General features: G+C 40.3%; 1 protein-coding gene across 2 annotated transcripts; it reads right to left on the reverse strand.

Annotated features, from left to right (window-relative positions):
• Positions 1-249: 249 nt before the first annotated feature.
• POLG2 (DNA polymerase gamma 2, accessory subunit) lies at positions 250-16,031 on the reverse strand. Of its 2 annotated transcripts, XM_069541791.1 has the most exons (8): positions 15,186-16,031; positions 10,666-10,792; positions 10,451-10,556; positions 9,474-9,647; positions 8,253-8,393; positions 5,951-6,031; positions 2,262-2,362; positions 250-453 (listed from the first exon to the last, which is right to left on the reverse strand). In XM_069541791.1, exons 1-8 carry the CDS (start codon positions 15,745-15,747, stop codon positions 288-290), a joined length of 1,458 nt encoding a protein of 485 aa, XP_069397892.1. In that variant the 5' UTR covers positions 15,748-16,031; the 3' UTR covers positions 250-287. The 2 variants fall into 2 exon arrangements, with proteins under 2 accessions (XP_069397892.1, XP_069397893.1); XM_069541792.1 differs by lacking the exon at positions 8,253-8,393.
• Positions 16,032-18,101: the final 2,070 nt, after the last annotated feature.

The raw sequence follows: 18,101 nt of genomic DNA on the forward strand, positions 1-18,101 counted from the left end.
CCTAACTACTACAGAGGAAAAAATTACACCAGCTCTGGACAGTCTAAACCCTTGATTGCTTATTATTAGAAAAACAAACCCCAATTTGCTTAATCTAGTAGTCTTTTTCTTACAGTTGAAAATATTTCTGATACCATGAAATACATCAAGAAGTAGTAAAAACAATGAAACAACAAAGCACCAAAAACATCCACTTCTTAAGTGCAAACGGGTTAAACAACAATAACAAAGTTAAATAAGACAACCAGCTTAGGAAAGGTGAATATTTATTATACAAATATTGAAATCTACACATTCTTAGCTGATGATATATATTTAGTTAAAAAGTCTTTTACTTTGGATATATGCATCATCTCCTTCATTGTGGTGTCTCTGCTTCTCAACTGTATTAATCCATTCTCCAAAGTAGCTTCAGTAATCAACACTGTGAAGAGGATACTCATTTCATCATATCTAAGAAAAAAAAGTAGTCAACCAAAACATATGAGCACAAATATAAACTGGAAATTCACTACATAACCAGCATTAATTACTCTGGAAGCAATGTCACTTCCCAGAGCCACAAAACTCAAAGACAGTGCTTGAGAGCTAAACCCAAAAATAATTTTCTGAAGTTTCTGAATCATTTTCAAAGTAAAATCTTCAGAAATTTTCTGACTTATTGTAATAGCTTGGAAGCCATAAAAGAAAATAAAACATAAGAAATAAATACAGTCAGAAAAAAAAAAAAGAAAGAAATACTGGTATCTCAAGACATCATTTGGGATGATATTACGTATGAACCTCAGAATAACCTTGGCCTTTTGGTATGTGGATACAATCCAAGAAAATTATTTTAGACCCAACTCTCTTATACAACTATTCTAATATTAAGATCCAGTGCACAACAAATGATACCAAAACCCCATGTTTAATATATAACTTAGTATGCTAACGCACAGTTTCTAGTTTAGCAATAACTGAATATATTCCACACTGGCCTTCTTCTTGCTTACCCAGTCACACACTAGGTCATTAATATTTCTCTCTTTGTAGGGCTCCACCAGAAATTATCTCATTTCTCTACTTACTGGCCTGCTGTCTACTCTAGCCCGCTACAACAGAAGCATCACAAGAACGGGAAACTTCGCTCTCTTGTTTGTTGCTGTATCAAAGTACATGAAATACAGTAGGTGCTTAATATGTATCTGAATGAACATATTCTGGGACAAAGAAAATAAATATCCTGAGACATAAAGCCTTTACTATGTAAAGAACAAATGTAACTTGATAGTGTCCTTAAGACTCAAAGGGTAATAAGATTTTAGAACTGAGAACACTGGAAGGTTCAAGCACTACTACTTCATTTTATATATGATAAAACCATCAGTTGCTCTATCTATAGAAACCTATTTTTCTTCTGACATCATCTGAAAGGTATATTCAATAAGTTACTAGAGAACTGAGGAACAAGACCCTGAGCTTCACAACTTATCACCTAAAAGATAAGTATTAGACACAAAAAGCTAAAAAAAATAACAACAACAACAAAAAAACCCAAAGTAAGGGAAATGAACTGTTTTATTGGAAAATAGAAGTCACTGGAAATAACAAGGCTAAGACCAGAGACAGGGAAATCGATCAGGAGATTAGTCCAATGATTCAGCCAAGAGATACTAGTAGCCTTAACTTGAGTAGGGACAGTGAAGATGGGGAGAAATGGACGTGAGATACATTTAGGAGGAAGACAAGAGTCAGTGATGGACTGGGCGCGGACTGTAAGGGAGAGGGAGGAGTGCCGGACAATATCCAGGTTTCAGTCTTAAGTAATCAAGTAAACAGAGGCACCGATCAACTGAGAAAACCGGTTCTCTGTTCTCTGGAATGAAATTACTTTCCACTCAACCCGAGGATGAACCATAAGAACGAGCAATAAAAAGGCACTCCACTGAGGTTCCCACAGTTCTGATTCAACAAATGCCTCTAATGGGAGTAATTCCATTCCTGATAAACTGCAAACCTCAGGGACACATACTTCATAGCAGGAGTCCTGAGGTTTCACATAGCGCATGGTTAAATATACCTGCTGAGCATTGCCTCCTGCTGTAGCAATTAACTAAGGGTATGTGGTTCTGTAAATAGAACAGTTAGGAATAATTTTAAATTACATTATAGATACATATTCAGAAGAGGTTTGTTACTCATAAAGTAAAGAAACATCAGATAATCAAAAACTCTGAATAAATACAATTTTTTTTAGCAACCAAAAAGATAATTCTCACTTTGAATAAAGTTGTTCCAGTGAAGACTGCACGGTTTCCAAATAACCAGGCCACACAGAAATTCCATTCTCTAGTAATTCATTAAACAGCCCTTGACAAACCTAGAGAAAAACACAAAACTCTGAATATGAAAGAAAAGTAGCTAGAAGTAGCACCCTATTTTTATGAAACCACCAATCATCTTTTTCAATATTTAAAATGGGCATAAATCCCTTTACTTACATAATATTGTTGATAATTTTATATATTGTATATTTATAAACTGTATATTTCTTAAGAATTTAAACACTGCAGAGCATGTTCGTTGTCCAGTTGTATCCGACTCTTGGAGACTGCATGGACCGCGGCTGGCCAGGCTTCTCTGTCCATGGAATTTTCCAGGCAAGAATACTGGAGGGGTGGCCATTCCCATCCTCAGGGATCTTCCCAACCCAGGGATTGAACCCAGGTCTCCTGCATTGCAGGTAGACTCTTTACCGTCTGAGCCATGAATGCTAAATGCAAATCTCTGAGATTTTTATACTAAATGTAAGAATTTTTATTATCATCACTCAAAACACAAAAGGCAAAACAGAGTCTATCAAAAAAAAAGCAGTTAAGTCCAAAGGGTTAACTCATCTGAGACTTGAGGACTGAAGAGAAGAGACATCAAAGAAAAGTAAGAAGAATCCAGCAAAGTATGAAGAAAACTAGGAAAGTGGTATTCCTGAAGCCAACTAAAGAAAATGTTTCAGAACAGAGAATGACTGCTTAGCATCAGTGGAATGCTGGAGACAAAAGCCTAATGGAAAATACAGAAATAATGAGTAAACGACAGTTTACTTTACCGTTTTCTTAAAAATGGTGATGCAAAAAAAAAGAAAGAAAAATTTAAAATGCCCGTAACAATCCAAAACTAAAAACTAGAGCAAAATTTTCCTCACTGGTGTTGCTGATGCAAGATGTTTAGCAGTATCCCTGGCCTTCATCAGATGCCTGGAGCACTCTCCCTCACCTTGTGACAACTGAAACTGTCCCCAAACTTTACCAAATGTCTGTGGTGGGGAGGGGGAGGGTAAGGGCGAGTGGAAGGGTCACGTGAGAGCATGTGCTTACACTAGAGCACTGGGTCTCAAACTTTACCTTCAGTAACACCTGGAGGGCTTGCAAAACACAGATGGCTCAGCCTCACCCCAGAGTTTCTGATTCAGCAGGTTTGGCAAGAATTTGCATTTCTAGCAAGTTCCCAGGGAAAGACCAGAGCAAAGTAAATGGGTGTTAAGGTATATGGTATTCTGGGGACAAACAAGAATAAAGATATTAATAAATCTTAGAAAGTAACAGGAAAAAGACTAATAGGAGTTTTAGTAAGTTAGTGGTTGCCAGCAGAAAATGACCTCTTCCTAATAGAAGGTGAAAGAGGAAAGAAAAAGCTCTCCGCATGATTAAGCCCAGGTGAAGACATGGGGAAATGAGAGCCCTCATGTCACAGACGAGTCCACAAACAGGGGCAGCCAGTTTGGAGAGCAATCTAACTGATATAGTGAAATTAAGGCTACATGTTCATTTTATCCCAAAATCTGATCCCTGTAAAAACAACCCACAAAACCTCTTCCATGGCCCAGAAAGTTACAGGCATAAGGATTCTCTCTGTCATAAAGCTGAGGAAAAAAGTTAAGAACAGAACAGATACTACTCGTTTGGTAAAACACCTGGGGCACCAAGTAGTACTATTCTTCTTGGAAATAAAACGAAACAGAAAAGGGCCTGCAGTGGCAATCACGAAAATCTAAGAGGCAGACTTCTTCTTTGTCCTGCAAGCAAAAAAAAATTCCCTAGGAACTTGGTACCTTCTGGGTGTTTGGGAAGTCTTCCTCAATCCTCGGGGCAAATGTGGAAATCAAGCCATTCTCTCTCCCTTTCCCTGAGCTCATTATCACCACCTCCCCAGACCCTCCCCAAGAGCTCGAGAAAGCCAGTTAATCTTTCAAGAGTCCTCACTCAGTCCCGGATGGTCTGAGTCACCCAGACAGAAACGACTGCTGAACGGGCCCCGGCTTTTTTTAAGAGTATTTAATTTGACCAGATATATTAGAAAAAATAAAATAAGATTGCAAATCTAGAGCTTGTGCTGATACCAACAAGTATCAAAATGTTACGTTGGCCAATAAACACATGAAAAGATGCTTAACATCATTCAGTGTTAGAGAAATGCAAATCAAAACTACAATGAGATATCACTTCACTCCGGTCAGAATGGCCATCATCAAAAAGGTCTACAAACAATAAAGGCTGGAGAGGACAGGGAGAAAAGGGAACCCTCTTGTACCGTTGGTGAGATTGTAAATTGATAGTGCCACTGGAGAACAGCAATGGAGATTCCTTAAAAAACTAGGAATAAAACCACCATATGATCCAGCAACCCCACTACGGGGAGTATACCCTGAGAAAACCACAATTCAAAAAGACACATGTAACCCAATGTTCACTGCAGCACTATTTACAAAAGCGAGGGCATGGAAGCAACCTAGATGTCCACTGACTGATGAATGGACAGAGGAGATGTGGTATATATACACAGTGGAGTATTATTCAGCCACAAGAAGGGATGAATCTGAGTCAGTTCTAGTGAGGTGGATGAACCCAGAGCCTGTTATACAGAGTGAAGTCAGAAAAACAAATATTGTATGTTAATGCACACATATGGAATCTAGAAAAACAGCACTGATGAAGCTGTCTGCAGGGAAGGAACAGAGAGGGAGACTCAGAGAACAGACTTGTAGACACAGTGAGGGAAGCAGAGGCTGGGACCAACTGAGAGAGCAGCGCTGACGTATACGACACTGTGCTGTGCTGAGCTGCTCAGTCGCGTCTGACTCTGAGACCCCGTGGACTGTAGCCCACCAGACTCCTCTGTCCAAGGGAGTTCTCCAGGCAAGCATACTGGAGTGGGCTGCCATGCCCTCCTCCAGGGGATCTCCCCAACCCAGGCTCGAACCCAGGTCTCCTGCACTGCAGGCAGATTCTTTACCATCTGAGTCACCTGGGAAGCCCAATACTGGAGCGGGTAGCCTATCCCTTCTCCAGGGGATCTTCCCAACCCAGAAATCAAACCAGGGTCTCCTATATTACAGGTGGAGTCTTTACCAGCTGAGCTACCAAGGAAGCCCAGATATAACACTATCCTGTGTAAAGTAGCTGGCTAGCGGGAAGCTACTATATAACACAAGGAGCCCAACCTGCTGCTCTGTGACGGTCTAGAGGGGTGGGTGGGAGAGTGGAGGGAGGTTCAAGAGCTGGGGGATATACATATAATTATGGCTGATTCGAGTTGTTGAATGGCAGAATCCAACACAACACTGTAAAGCAATTATCCTCCAATTAAAAAAAAAGTGTGAAAAAGAGAAAAGGTAAGAAGTTACTCACTAGACTTCTGTACAAATATTTTGATCACCAAAATTATGTATACTCATTTTAAAAAATGCAGTTATGACTGAGCATGACATTAACAGCAAAATCCACGCAAGTGTATTCAGTTTCTTTTGTATGCTATATTCCAAATTGCATTAATTAATCACAGTATTTATCCACAGTTCTTTAGTTAAAAAAATTTTTAAATGAATCAAAATAAAACTTAGATGGCAAACTACTCATTTACTTGGAATAATGGTTATAGTTGAAATCAAGACATTAAAGCTTATTTAACCCACCTGTCTTAGTTCCACCGTTGGGCCTCGTCCCACATCCAAAGCAACTTTAATAGGGGCCAAACAAGGGTGAAGTTTAAGCACCTAAAACAATTTAAAGAGCAGGGGTAAAAAGGACAAGCACCAACAAACACGAAGCTTCTTCAACAGTAAAATTTTCTGTGTGAAAATGAAGCTAGCTGAGGTCATAAGGAGTCATGTGAAGATGCACCAGTCATCCACGGTCAGCTGCCATAGATTTCTGCACTTGGGCATTCTGCAGAAAGACACCCACTTGATGCTCCCCTCTCTCCTGACAACTCCATTTCCCTCCGTTGAAATGCCCTTTCGAAGGAACCGCTGCCTTCACCACCCAGCCTGTGCCACGCGCCTTATCACTCGCACTTTCTCTGCCAAAACCCATCACACTACACATTCATTCAGCCATCTAACACTTGGTACGAGAAACAGTTCTAGGCGGTGGGGACAAAAATCCCCGTCCCTCATGATGGGGGGAAGATAACAAAATAAAAAAGTAATATATTTGAAGGCAGGAAAAGAAAAGCAAGTGAAGTCGCTCAGTCGTGTCCGACTCTTTGCGACCCCATGGACTGTAGCCTACCAGGGATTTTCCAGGCAAGAGTACTGGAGTGGGTTGCCATTGCCTTCTCCAGAAGATCTTCCCAACCCAGGTATGAAACCCGGGTCTCCCGCGTGCAGGCAGACACTTTACCGTCTGAGGCACCAGGGAAGCTCTGTATTTCAAGGTAGTAAGTGCTTAAAAAAAGAAAGAAAGAAGACATGTGTTGGCAAGGGGTGGGCTAGGGGAGGGCTGTTTGCAATTTTAAATAAGGTGATAAGAGAAAGTCTCCTCTCTGAGGTGACATTTGAGCAAAGATTTGAAAGTAGATTGAGGGGCAAGACTTGTGCGTTTGGAGGAAGAGCACTCAGACAAAGGGGAGAACTAATGACATGGCTCCGGGGGCACACCTGGCATGTTCTAGAAACAACAATGATGTCTGTATTGCTGGAGCAGACTGAGTAACGTGGAGACGAGTTGGAGGTCAAAAAGAAAAAGGTTTTGTAAAACATTTTAAGGGGCTTGAGCTTTTCCCCAGAGTAAGAAAAGGAGCTCACTGGAGGGTTTAAAGCAGAGGAGCCGAGTAACATGAATGTTCAAAAGGGGCCACTCAGCGCAGGGTGGTGGGGATGATGGTGGCTTAGATCAGAGTTCAAGCAGGGGAGGTGGTAAGAAAAGGCCAGATTCAGGATATATGTTGGAGACAGAGTCAGAGAGGTTTTGCTGATGGTTTGGAAGTGGGGTGTAAGAGAAAGAAGGGATCTCCCTTGTTTGTTTGCCACAAATGCCCCATAAACCCCAACTCCCAGAATGGCCACATCAGGCTAAATGAACACTGCATAAACAATCACTAACTGTGCAGAGTGGAGCTACAAGCTGGCGGCGTCTGACGCCAGGTGAGCACTCAACAGGTTAAAACTTTTGATTTGGAGACGCTCCCTGTCACAGTTGAGGGGAATAGGACTATTCTAAACTCTTGCCACTTAAACCCCTACTCCACATTTTAAGCTAACATTCTTGCTTCTGAATTCCCCAAGAAAACAAAGGATGTGAGTAAAGCTTCCTTCAAGGGCTAAAAAGCCCCGGCAGCCTATTTTTATCTATACTATTGTTTTTCCTCCATGCTGTTTAAAGTAATCCTTTTCAAGACAACCCCCACCCTCCCACCAACCAACATGTATTCTTGATTCTGTCTTAATCCTTGTTTCTTCCAAAATTTTGCTCCATTAGGCATTTCATTTCTCTTCTACGGCTGCAACCCCCCCTCTCTTGATTTCGAGCCTGTAAGGATGCTAAAACTGCACATCCTAAAATAAGCCTTTTCCTTGACCCAGACCCATGGCTTGCTCCTGTGATCCAGTGACCAGCCACTTGGGGTCAGACCAGAAGCTGAGAGGTCAATACCACAAGTCTGGCTGGTCTTACTGCTATTTAACATTTTGCTCTGATGTAAGTGGAAGCCATCAGTGAAGAGGCTCAGGGGCTGAGAGTCAGAGAGAGCTCTCTAGCTGCCCAAGATCACACAGAAACGCCTTTGGGGTTACCCAGTAGGGATTCCTGGTTTTAATTCTGCGAGAACCTGCTTATTATTCCTGTGGCCGCATTCTCTAAGAAACCTGAAAAATATTTCAATTAAAAAAATTATTATTCAGAGTTTATGTTAGAAACCAAGTACGCTAACATAAAAAAGAGGGGAGAAACCTGTATTTTTAACTTCCCAAGGCTGTCTCTGAAATATCAAAGTACCTTTCTATGAAGATCTTTCTTTCTTGTAAAGGAGTTCTCTGTTAGCTGGAAAGAATCATAGAGGTAGGCCAGCATGCCTCGGTCTAGATCTCCATTTATAGATAAAACAGAAGGAACCACGTTTTTCCGCCCGTCTCGGCCCTCAATAGAAAAGTACAACAAAACTAAAGCATTATTCAGCAGAACTACCTCCTAAAATCACATTTTAGACTTACAGAATCAGAATGCAAACTGGTCAATAAATCTAGACAGAATGATGAAATTAATTTAAGTTATCATTTTGGCAACCCTCACAGTAATCATTGATTTGGGCAAGAAAGATGCTGTAACATCAGCAGGTCAAAATTTGGTGAGAAACAGGTTATTTTTACGTAAAGTATCTGCCCACAAAAGACTTACTAATTACTTGCCAATGAATAACCTCAAAATACTTATCAGCTTTACAATGGAGAAACCTGGTAGGATCATCTTAATCAAGTGATAAAAGTGATATCACCAGTAACAAACTGCTATCACATGCCTCCTGATGTGATGCACTGAGGAGAGGGTAGCACCATTGCTGCGGCATGCCTAGCAAAAAGCACATGAAGCAAACTCCAACCAAGGGACGCTCTACAGAGCAACTGGCCTGTACTCTTCAAAAATCTCAAGGTCATGAAAGACAAGGGAAGATAAAAGGAAGGGGACTAAGAACACGTGACATCTACTTGAAATCCAATCCTAGATTGGATCCTGGACCTATAAAGCACAGATCGGAATAACTGATTACATTTGAAGGGTTCTGTGGATTTGACAGTAATAGCAGATTACTGTTACTTTCCTGATCATAATGACCGCATTGCAGTTATATAGGTGAGTCCTTGTAATACTTGAGAAATGCATACTGAAATACTGAGAAGTCTTGGGCCAGCCACCATGTCTACAGTTAATTTTCAAATGGTTCAGAAATGATCACAGGGTAGTCCAGTGGTTAAGAATCTGCCTTCTAACACAGGGGACAAGGGTTCGACCCCTGGTCTGGGAACTGAGATTCCACATACCACGGGGCAACTAAGTCTGTGCACCACAACTAAGACCTGACTCAGCAGAAAACTAATAAATAAAATTTAAAAAAATAATAAAATGTACAAGTCAGAGGGTTTTTTAAAAAGTATATCTTAAAAATGATCATGGTTAGAGAATCTGGGTAAAGGATACATAGGAGCACAAGGGAAAACGTACGTGTAATGGAGCCACACTTCCAGGATACATGTGTAAAAGTTCATGATCGCCTAGATTCCACAGGGTTTCTATTGGCTCCTTTCCCCAGGGAAAATTGTAGTAAAGTTTGTTTCCTTTTCGGCCTGCTTCATCCTGACAGTCTCCACTGCTGAAGTTAGATGGACTCACAGCAAACTGGAAAGGCAAGTTTGTCTTATTAACGTATTAAAATAAACATTAAAAAGTAAAGTTGCCTGCAGCAACTGAATGAAATAGGTCAAGTTCCACATAAGAACTGTTAAGTTGAATTAAATGTGAACGACTATACTGCTAAAAATACTGTTTTTTAATCTGAACGAATTACAGAGAATAACTGCCGATGCTATTTAGCCTTCCTGTGGTCAATTAACAAGAAGGGAAGGAACCATGAACTTAAGATACAGAAGAAAGTATCACATACCATTCTCATCCTTCCATAAGCTTGAGTATTTGTGATCGTTTCATTTACTTTAGGTGAGTATTTGGAGATTCTGAGAGTTAGAGTAATAAGACAACAGCAAGACAAAAATGCTTACTTCAGCTTTTCTCTCTTAGGCTTACACTGAAACCTGATTGTAAATTATAGGACCATTTGATTAACATGGAGAGTTCATGGAGGTTGGGAGGAAAAGCTAAAGCTGTAAGAGTGGGCAAGGGTCAAACTCTATACCAGTCAGGAATGCTAGGTAAGAGAATTTGAACTTTATTTTGTTGAAGTCTTACCAACAAAAGTTTCTGACCAAAACATCAACAAATATCTTTACCAAAGTAACTGTCTTACAGAACAATGAAAATCATTACTAAGAGTTTTTTTATATGTACTTATTAATTTTTATAGCCATCTCATAAATAAAACATAGCTACATCAAATAAAATTTCATTTATTATAAAGAAGTATTACTTCTTACTTAGACAATTTGCCTATTCATTATTAAATTAAAGGTTAATTACTGCAGTACCTTTCTCCACCATAGGAGTCGATGACGTAACCAGAAATCAAGCCACTGGCTTGCAGTTCTTGCTGAAGTAAACCATACCAGAGAAGCTTCAGTCTTTTCACCGATTCTTTGGATATCAGAAATATAAGATAATCATTTATTTGAAAATCATATAATCTATCCCAAAGTGAAAGTGTTTAAACACATTTTTGTGTACCATGCCATTTTCTGTGTACCTTTTAACACCATCAGGGGTCTGCTTAGTATCAGACACAGGGTGAAAACACACTCCAATCTGAGCAAGGCCAAAAGGCAGCCTCTTGTTTATCAGATCCAGGTAACTAACATAGTGCTCCAAGGCACCTGTTGAAAAATAAATCAATCACTGTATAAATGTTTTATAAACCCAATCATTTTGGTCAATTTATAGACAAATTAATAATATACGGCTAACATAGCAGTCAGCAGAGTAACATGGAGCTAAAGTAGATTTTAGTTGATTACCACTTAATTTCAAGTAGTGCTCTCCAACTTTTTAGTTTGAAGATTTTCAAATCTACAAGAAAGTTGAAAGAATAGTACAATAAACGTCTGTAAATCCTTCACCTAGATTCACCAACTGTAAACATTTTGCCACATTTCTTTTTCTTATTCACCACAAACACTTCAGCAGGCACCTCCTAAAATTAAAACTATTCACTGCACACCTTTATTACGCCATTAATCATGTCATGATTTCATCTAACATATGATCAATATGCTATTTTCTGTCACCCCCAAATGCCATTTATTGCTGTCCTTTTCTCCCTAATTAAGGTTAATACTCTGCATTTTGATTAGGTTTCTTAAATCACTCTAAATCTAGACTATTTCTCTGACTTCTCCAACTTTGCTTTTAATAACACTGACTTTTGATTTGAGTACAGGCCAGTCACAGATTACTCTCATATTAGACTTGTCTGAATGTTCCCTAATGATTTCATTTCTAGCAAGAATACTACCTAGTTGATATGTTATGTCTTACTGCATCCTAATAGGAGGAACCTAGTATCAAATGATCCCATTTCTAATGAAACCAGAGTTAGATTAACTAGTTGAGGCAGTGAATATCCATTCCCCACTATTATCCTGCTCCCCAAAAATCTTCTACCCAATCTTTTAGCATTCACTGATGACCCCTGCTTGAATTATTCTATCAAGGATTACAAAGGTAGTTTTTCTATTCCAGCATTCTTTCTATATTTACTGCACAGCTCCTATTAAAACAAACTCTCTTCAACTCCTCTTTCTACCAAGAGCCTTAATTACACCAAGAGCCTTAATTACTTATTTTTTTCATTAACACTGTGGATTAGATTTTTCTTTAATGTGTTCTCATCCATTACCATCAATATTTATTTTAATGTTCAATTTGTCCCATATTTAGCCAGTGGGAATCTCCTTCAAGCCAGTATGTATGTCCTTTTATCATAAACCCATTTCTCCTCCTTGGAAGGAAAGCTATGACATACCTAGACAGTGAATGAAAAAGCAGAGACATCACTTTGCCGACAAAGTTCTGTATAGTATAGTCTAAGCTATGGTTTTTCCAGCAGTCATGTATGAATATCAGAGTTGGACCATAAAGAAGGCTGAGTGCCAAAGAACTGATGCTTTTGGATTGTGGTGCTGGAGAAGACTCCTGAGAGTCCCTTGGACCACAAGGAGATCAAAGCAGTCAATCCTAAAGGAAATCAACCCTAAATATTCATTGGAAGGACTGATGCTAAAGCTCCAATACTTTGGCCACCTGAGGGGAAGAGCCGACTCAATGAAAAAGACCCTGATGCTGGAAAAGACTGAAGGCAAAAGAAGAAGGGGATGGTGGGATAGTGGGATGGCATCACTGACTCAACTGACATGAATCTGAGCAAATTCCGGGAGATAGTGAAGGACAGGGAAGCCTGGTGCACTGCAGTCCATAGGGTCACAAAGAGTCGGACACAACTTAGCGACTGAACAACAATACTTAGTCTTCTAGTAATTTTTTGCTTTCTAGCACCATGAACTGTCCCAAAGTCACCTTATATTGTCCCTGTCCCAGACCTGGAATGAGCCATTTCTCCAAGTACTGGTTCCTTATAGAAACTTAATTCTAGGTGTGCTCACTGCTATTGTCATTGTTTCTAGGCCTTTTCAACGAAGAAAGTTAGGAAATATGTATTTTTAAAATAAGTTCATACTGATAGTCAATTCAAATTTAATATTACAAAGTTTATCCTTATCTGCTTTGCATCTTTTTCCTTACAGTGAAAATCTTGGTTCCTAATAAATCTATCCATGGGTCTATTTGCTCAGAGTTGGACACAACTGAGCAGGCATGCACAAAATATATGTAAAACAGCTTCAGAACTATAATTTCAACATTTCTACTTAGAATAAACCGAAGTTGAAGATTTCTTACACCTAGGTTATTCTCACTAAATGACGACACTGTGTTCAACAGTTACTTGAGACTTCCACTTCCCGTAATAATTGGCAACCTGGTTGACAAGAAAAGCTTAGCCGAGAAACTTTAAAAAACCTGTTTAAAGACAGAACAGAGCTATCAAGGCAGTAAGGACTGAGGGTCCAAGATTTGGAGAGAAAGGAAGAGAGACAGGCGAATGCAACATTTAGTGTTGCTTTTCCAATCTGAAGTAGCAGAGCTGAGAAGCCGAAACACTGACATCGTGCGGGGCTGGGGGCTGGGAAGTATCAAAATTATAGTCTGAAGGTCATAAGAAAGAGGGGCCCTGGCAAACACCCCAGTCTTTCACTAGGGACACCTAAAGGCTTACCTTCTAGGGGCAAAGTGAAAACGAAGCTGTCAATGAACTTTCTGGATAAATATGCCCTAACTGCCTGCCCAAAGCAAAAGTAATCCCCACCCGCTAGCCCACAGATAGAAGAAAACGTCACCCAGAGCTTCAATTTATCTCTATAATTGACACACAAATTACTTAGAAAATCAAGAGAAAAGTCCAAATGAACAAAAGTCCAGAGTAACACAGATACTAGAAACAGACATAACTGAGTTATCAGACCAGACTTTAAAATGTGATCAATGTGTTCAAGAAAGTTGGCAACAAGATGGGGGAAGTCTAACATATTCGTAACTAATCACAGGACAGAAGAAAGAGAATAGGGCAGTGGCGATCTTTGGAGATATATAATGGCTGAGAATTTTAAAAAACCGTTCATACTTAGATCAGTTCAGTCACTCAGTCGTGTCCGATTCTTTGCGACCTCATGGACTGCAGCACACCAGGCTTCCCTGTCCATCACCAACTCCTGCACTTTACTCAAACTCATGTCCATTGAGTCGGTGATGCCATCCAACCATCTCATCCTCTGTCATCCCCTTCTCTCTCCTTCAATCTTTCCCAGCATCAGGGTCTTTTCAAATGAGTCAGCTCTTCTCATCAGGTGGCCAAAGTATTCATACGCAGAGGCTACCACAATAGTTCAGACATGAGGGGAAAGAAGGCAAGGGCATGGGGCATAGAAAGAAATGGCAAACTGGTACTTGAAAGCTAGAAGCACTAGACAACCGAAAGATTCGGCAAATGCATGGATTTAAGTTTCTTAAAGGGAAGAGAATGTCTGGCTCATCAATAAATACTTTCATGAATCTAAGACAGCTATGTTTCATTTTCTCATAGGAAAGAAAAAATAGATTTGTTTTGGGACATGGTAATGAAAAGTGATTTAACTTCCCTAAAGGAAAACCATCATGAATAATTAAAGTAGTTCAAATCAAAATTGTCACATTTACTCAACAGTTTTAAGTTTACCTTAGTTTATTAAGGAAATCTTTAAAAGGTTATAATATAGGTACCAATTTTCAGAGACCATGGACATTGGTTATTTCAAATTACTTCCTAGTACCTCTTAATAAAAAAAAAAATGGCAAGGATAACATGTTGCAAAGATGAGAAGCTTTAAAAAATAAAAAATCTGATTCCCCCCACCCCCCACCCCAGGATCTCTACTATCATTTACTATTTAACTTTAAAGGTATACTGTGCCCTACAAAGTTCTGTGTATTCACTCAAGAATCACTTATAAAACTTAATCAGTCCTATTATTCTGCCAATTAAAAAATTACCTGAAGGGTTCTTCAAACAACAGATTATGTAGATCAGTAAGAAAAACTGAGGGAGGGCATTTTCTTGTTACTCTGGAAAAACGAGCTCTTTTTTTTTTTTTTTTTTAATTTGGCTATGCGGCATATGGGATCTGAGTTCCCTGAACCCGGGATCAAAGCCACACCCTTGCACTGGAAGCTTGGAGTCTTAACCCTGGACCACCACGGGAAGTCCCAAAACGAGCTCTTGCTAAGTCTTCTGTGTGTTTAAAAAAAAAAAAAAAAGAAGAGTAACTGTGGAAATACTTGTTAGTATTTTAGTAACAATGAACCAACGATTCAAACACGCGATTTAACTTAGGTCCTAATTCTAGGACTACTCAATTGAACTCCAAAATACTACGGTTGCCTTGGGAAACTGACAGCTTTACTAGACCCTTGAACCAGATTCTTTTAAGAAAAAAATAACGATCCCATGAACCAGTTGTCTCCAAGGTAGCAAGATTGTCAATAAACCCAACTACGTTAAGAAGACAGATCCAGGTAATTTCCTTTCTACGTGAATTGCCAGTTGCAATTCGTGAAATCGGGCGAGATTGCCTTTCCACCCCCGACACCTATTTTGAAGCATGAAATCGTGAAGCATACCGTGAAGAAGGTTCTCCCGTAGTTTCCCAGAAGTGTTTAGTAAGTTCTCAAGAAATGCTACTAGCTGTTCCTTACTCAGCTCTTTGTCTTGCAAGATTTCGCGCAGCGTTTCTGCAGAAACTAACCTGAAGCCATTGTCCACGGGCAGTGAAGGACCTGGTTCACGATGGAGGGCGTCTACCGGGAAGACCTGCTCCCTGAACACCACCACCGAAGACCACCATTCGGCCGCCAGGTTCTTCCGCAACTCTATGCCCAAGGGGCCAAGGCCGGGGTGGCATCCGTTTAGAAGAGAATCTCGGCTAAGCTGCTGCTTGGTGCCACTGAGGAAACGTCTCTTCTGACAGATCTCTACCAGCGCCTCACTCCCCTCACCACCAGACTCGGGGGCCTCTCTCGGCTCGTTTCGGGGTAGCTCCGCTCGCGACCTCACGGGCCCTACGAAGGAGCCTGTCCGTTCCGACAACTGTTCCGGCTGCCTCCCATCTATTTGACCCCCAAACCCAGACAACAGGCACCGGCAGACTCTCTGGCAGGCTCTGATGGCTGGAGCAGAGCGCATCGCCCTCGGGAGTTAAAGAGCAGTCTCCTACTAACTGGCAGATCCCAAAAAACCGCCACCACAGTGCGAGCCCGGGGGTCCAGTTGCGCAGGCGCGACGGAAGTGAGCGTGAGCAGAGACCGGTCCCTCCCACGGAAGTACGTCACTGCGTTCCGGCTGCCGCCGCCCCGTCCCTTTCGTCCAGGCGAATACAGGATCCCTCTTTCCTCAAGGTCTAGATCCTTCAGATTGCTGCTAGATCATTGCCATCTGCTTTATACTCTCCCTCTGTTGGCAGTAGAATCAGCTTTACTTTCATATTTGCTTTTGCCAAAATACCTAGGTGTTTTGCACATTTCCGTTTACATACACCTCATTTAAATGGTAATTTACATCCTCAACGTAGTTACCGAAAACAAACTTTAGTTCCTTTTGTAAAAAAAGGTGAAAAAAAAAAAAGGTTGTAGTCCTAAATGTTAAGAGACCAGGCCTCTCGTGCGTCTCTATTAAAAATGCTGTCGCCATCCTCCCTGCCCTCCTGGAAGTGCGTGTGTGGGGAGTTGTGACAATATAGTCCCTTTATGTGTATTAAAAAGGAAGCCCTTGGCCACCTGTACCCATCACCTGAAAACACTTCAAAAACTGCTGAGAATGGCCCAGTAATATTAAAAACTCTACGGGTTAATGTGGACGCACCAGACAACCAAGCACTGGTGTACACTGCAGTTGTTCTACCAGAGGGCCCTTGAGACCCTTCCAGAGCTTGTGATTTCACACTTCCACTTCAGCCCTGAAAAAAACTGCCCAAGTAGTGGCACAGCCCAGATTAAAGAAAACGGTTTATTTCAAACCGCATTATAGTTCTACTTCCGACTTTCCTCTAAGTGGCTAAGAAGACTAACCCAGGTGAAAGAACAAACTACTGTATTCTACTAGAATACCAGGAAAAGGCAATTTATGAAGAGGATGGTCTAGCAACTGAGTTAAGAGAACACAGGTTCATCACGTTAATGTGTGACAGGTTCAGAAAAATCTTCCATACAAGAACACGTGAAAGTCAAAGTCAGTAGAACAGTATATGAAAAGCAACTGTATTAACAGCAAAGCTGGGCAAAATTAACGTGTTTTCCACTCCCAGAAAACACACGAGGCCTACAACGCAAATAAATAAGAGAGAGAATGGGAAGAAAAATCACATTTATTAAGACAACCACAGGCTGGACACAACACACATGCTAAAAAGTGGACTGTCTTTTAAAACTTACTTCAAAGGTAAATAGTTTGTTTTCCACAGCCCCACAATCATTCCAGTGTTTACAAATTAAAAGGCCCACCTTAAACAGTAATATGTAATACTCCAACCTACCCCAAAAGCTCCTTTTAAGAGTCATAATGAATGACTAATCACGCTATTGAAAACTGTTAAGTTACTAGAGGGTCAGTTTTCAATGTCAGTCCTAAAAATACCACTCCTTGTCTTGTCCCTGGAAAATTCTAGTTTGTTTTACATTTTAGAGGTAAGGCATTAACACCAATTAAAGCCTCAATAACCACAGTTTAAATGAAGTCTCATAAAATCCTACCCTCTCCTTGCAAACATGAGAAGACATTCAAATGAAGTATTAAGGTTGGTGAGACACAGTTAAAGCTACCCATCAGGTCTTTTCAGCAATAAACCCATGTGGACCCTAACAAAAGGACCTATATCATAGTCACTGTGCTTTGGGTAACGTGGCTTCCTCTAGATTAACCCGTTAAATTTTGAGGATGTCTTTCATCCTATTCTACATTTTGAAATCCTCCAGAGTTCCCTCAATTACTGGGCATTCATAACTCCTAGTTTGACTAGTTAAGAGCCCCAGGAGGCCTATGAAGACTAGCGTTTCTGTACTACCCCTGGCAGAACACAGAACATGAATTCATGTTCTTAGCTTGTGGCCAACCATCTTGAAGGGTGTAGTCTTTCAGCCTCAGTAATTAATAGTACAGCCCGGAGCAAATATAATCTCTCGAAAAGTTATTTGAAGACTTTTCCCAAATTACAAATTTGCAGAAGGAACAAAGTCATCCATATTCTCACTAAGCAATCTAAGTTAAGGGTGGGGCTATACACTTGTTCCCTGTTTTAGTATCTCCTTTCACCATTTAAATGACTATTTAAATGACTCACCTGATTTGGGGAGGCACCAAAAGAAAGCCTTTATGTAATTTAGCTAGAACTGCTAATCAACCTAAATCAATTGAATTTTAGTCCTTGCAATAGGAATAGATCACTTTAAGGGCCTTCTGATCTCCCCACTTCCCAAAATGAAATTATAGAAAGGAGCAGTCAATTTTAGTTTTATGACTAAAAAAGACCATCTAAGCAGTTTTAC

Source organism: Ovis canadensis, chromosome 11, assembly GCF_042477335.2.
Source record: "Ovis canadensis isolate MfBH-ARS-UI-01 breed Bighorn chromosome 11, ARS-UI_OviCan_v2, whole genome shotgun sequence".
NCBI classification, from domain to species: domain Eukaryota; kingdom Metazoa; phylum Chordata; class Mammalia; order Artiodactyla; family Bovidae; genus Ovis; species Ovis canadensis.

What these genes read in the sequence shown, in the direction of transcription:
- POLG2 (XM_069541791.1), bottom strand. Translation starts at nt 15,747, where the DNA reads ATGCGCTCTGCTCCAGCCATCAGAGCCTGCCAGAGAGTCTGCCGGTGC. An exon ending in GAAGTGTGGCTCCATTACAC is followed by an intron (nt 8,394 to 9,473) that starts GTACGTTTTCCC and finishes TTTTCTATTGAG; the next exon opens with GGCCGAGACGGGCGGAAAAA. An exon ending in AGAAAGATCTTCATAGAAAG is followed by an intron (nt 6,032 to 8,252) that starts GTACTTTGATAT and finishes AAATTGTTTTAG; the next exon opens with GTGCTTAAACTTCACCCTTG.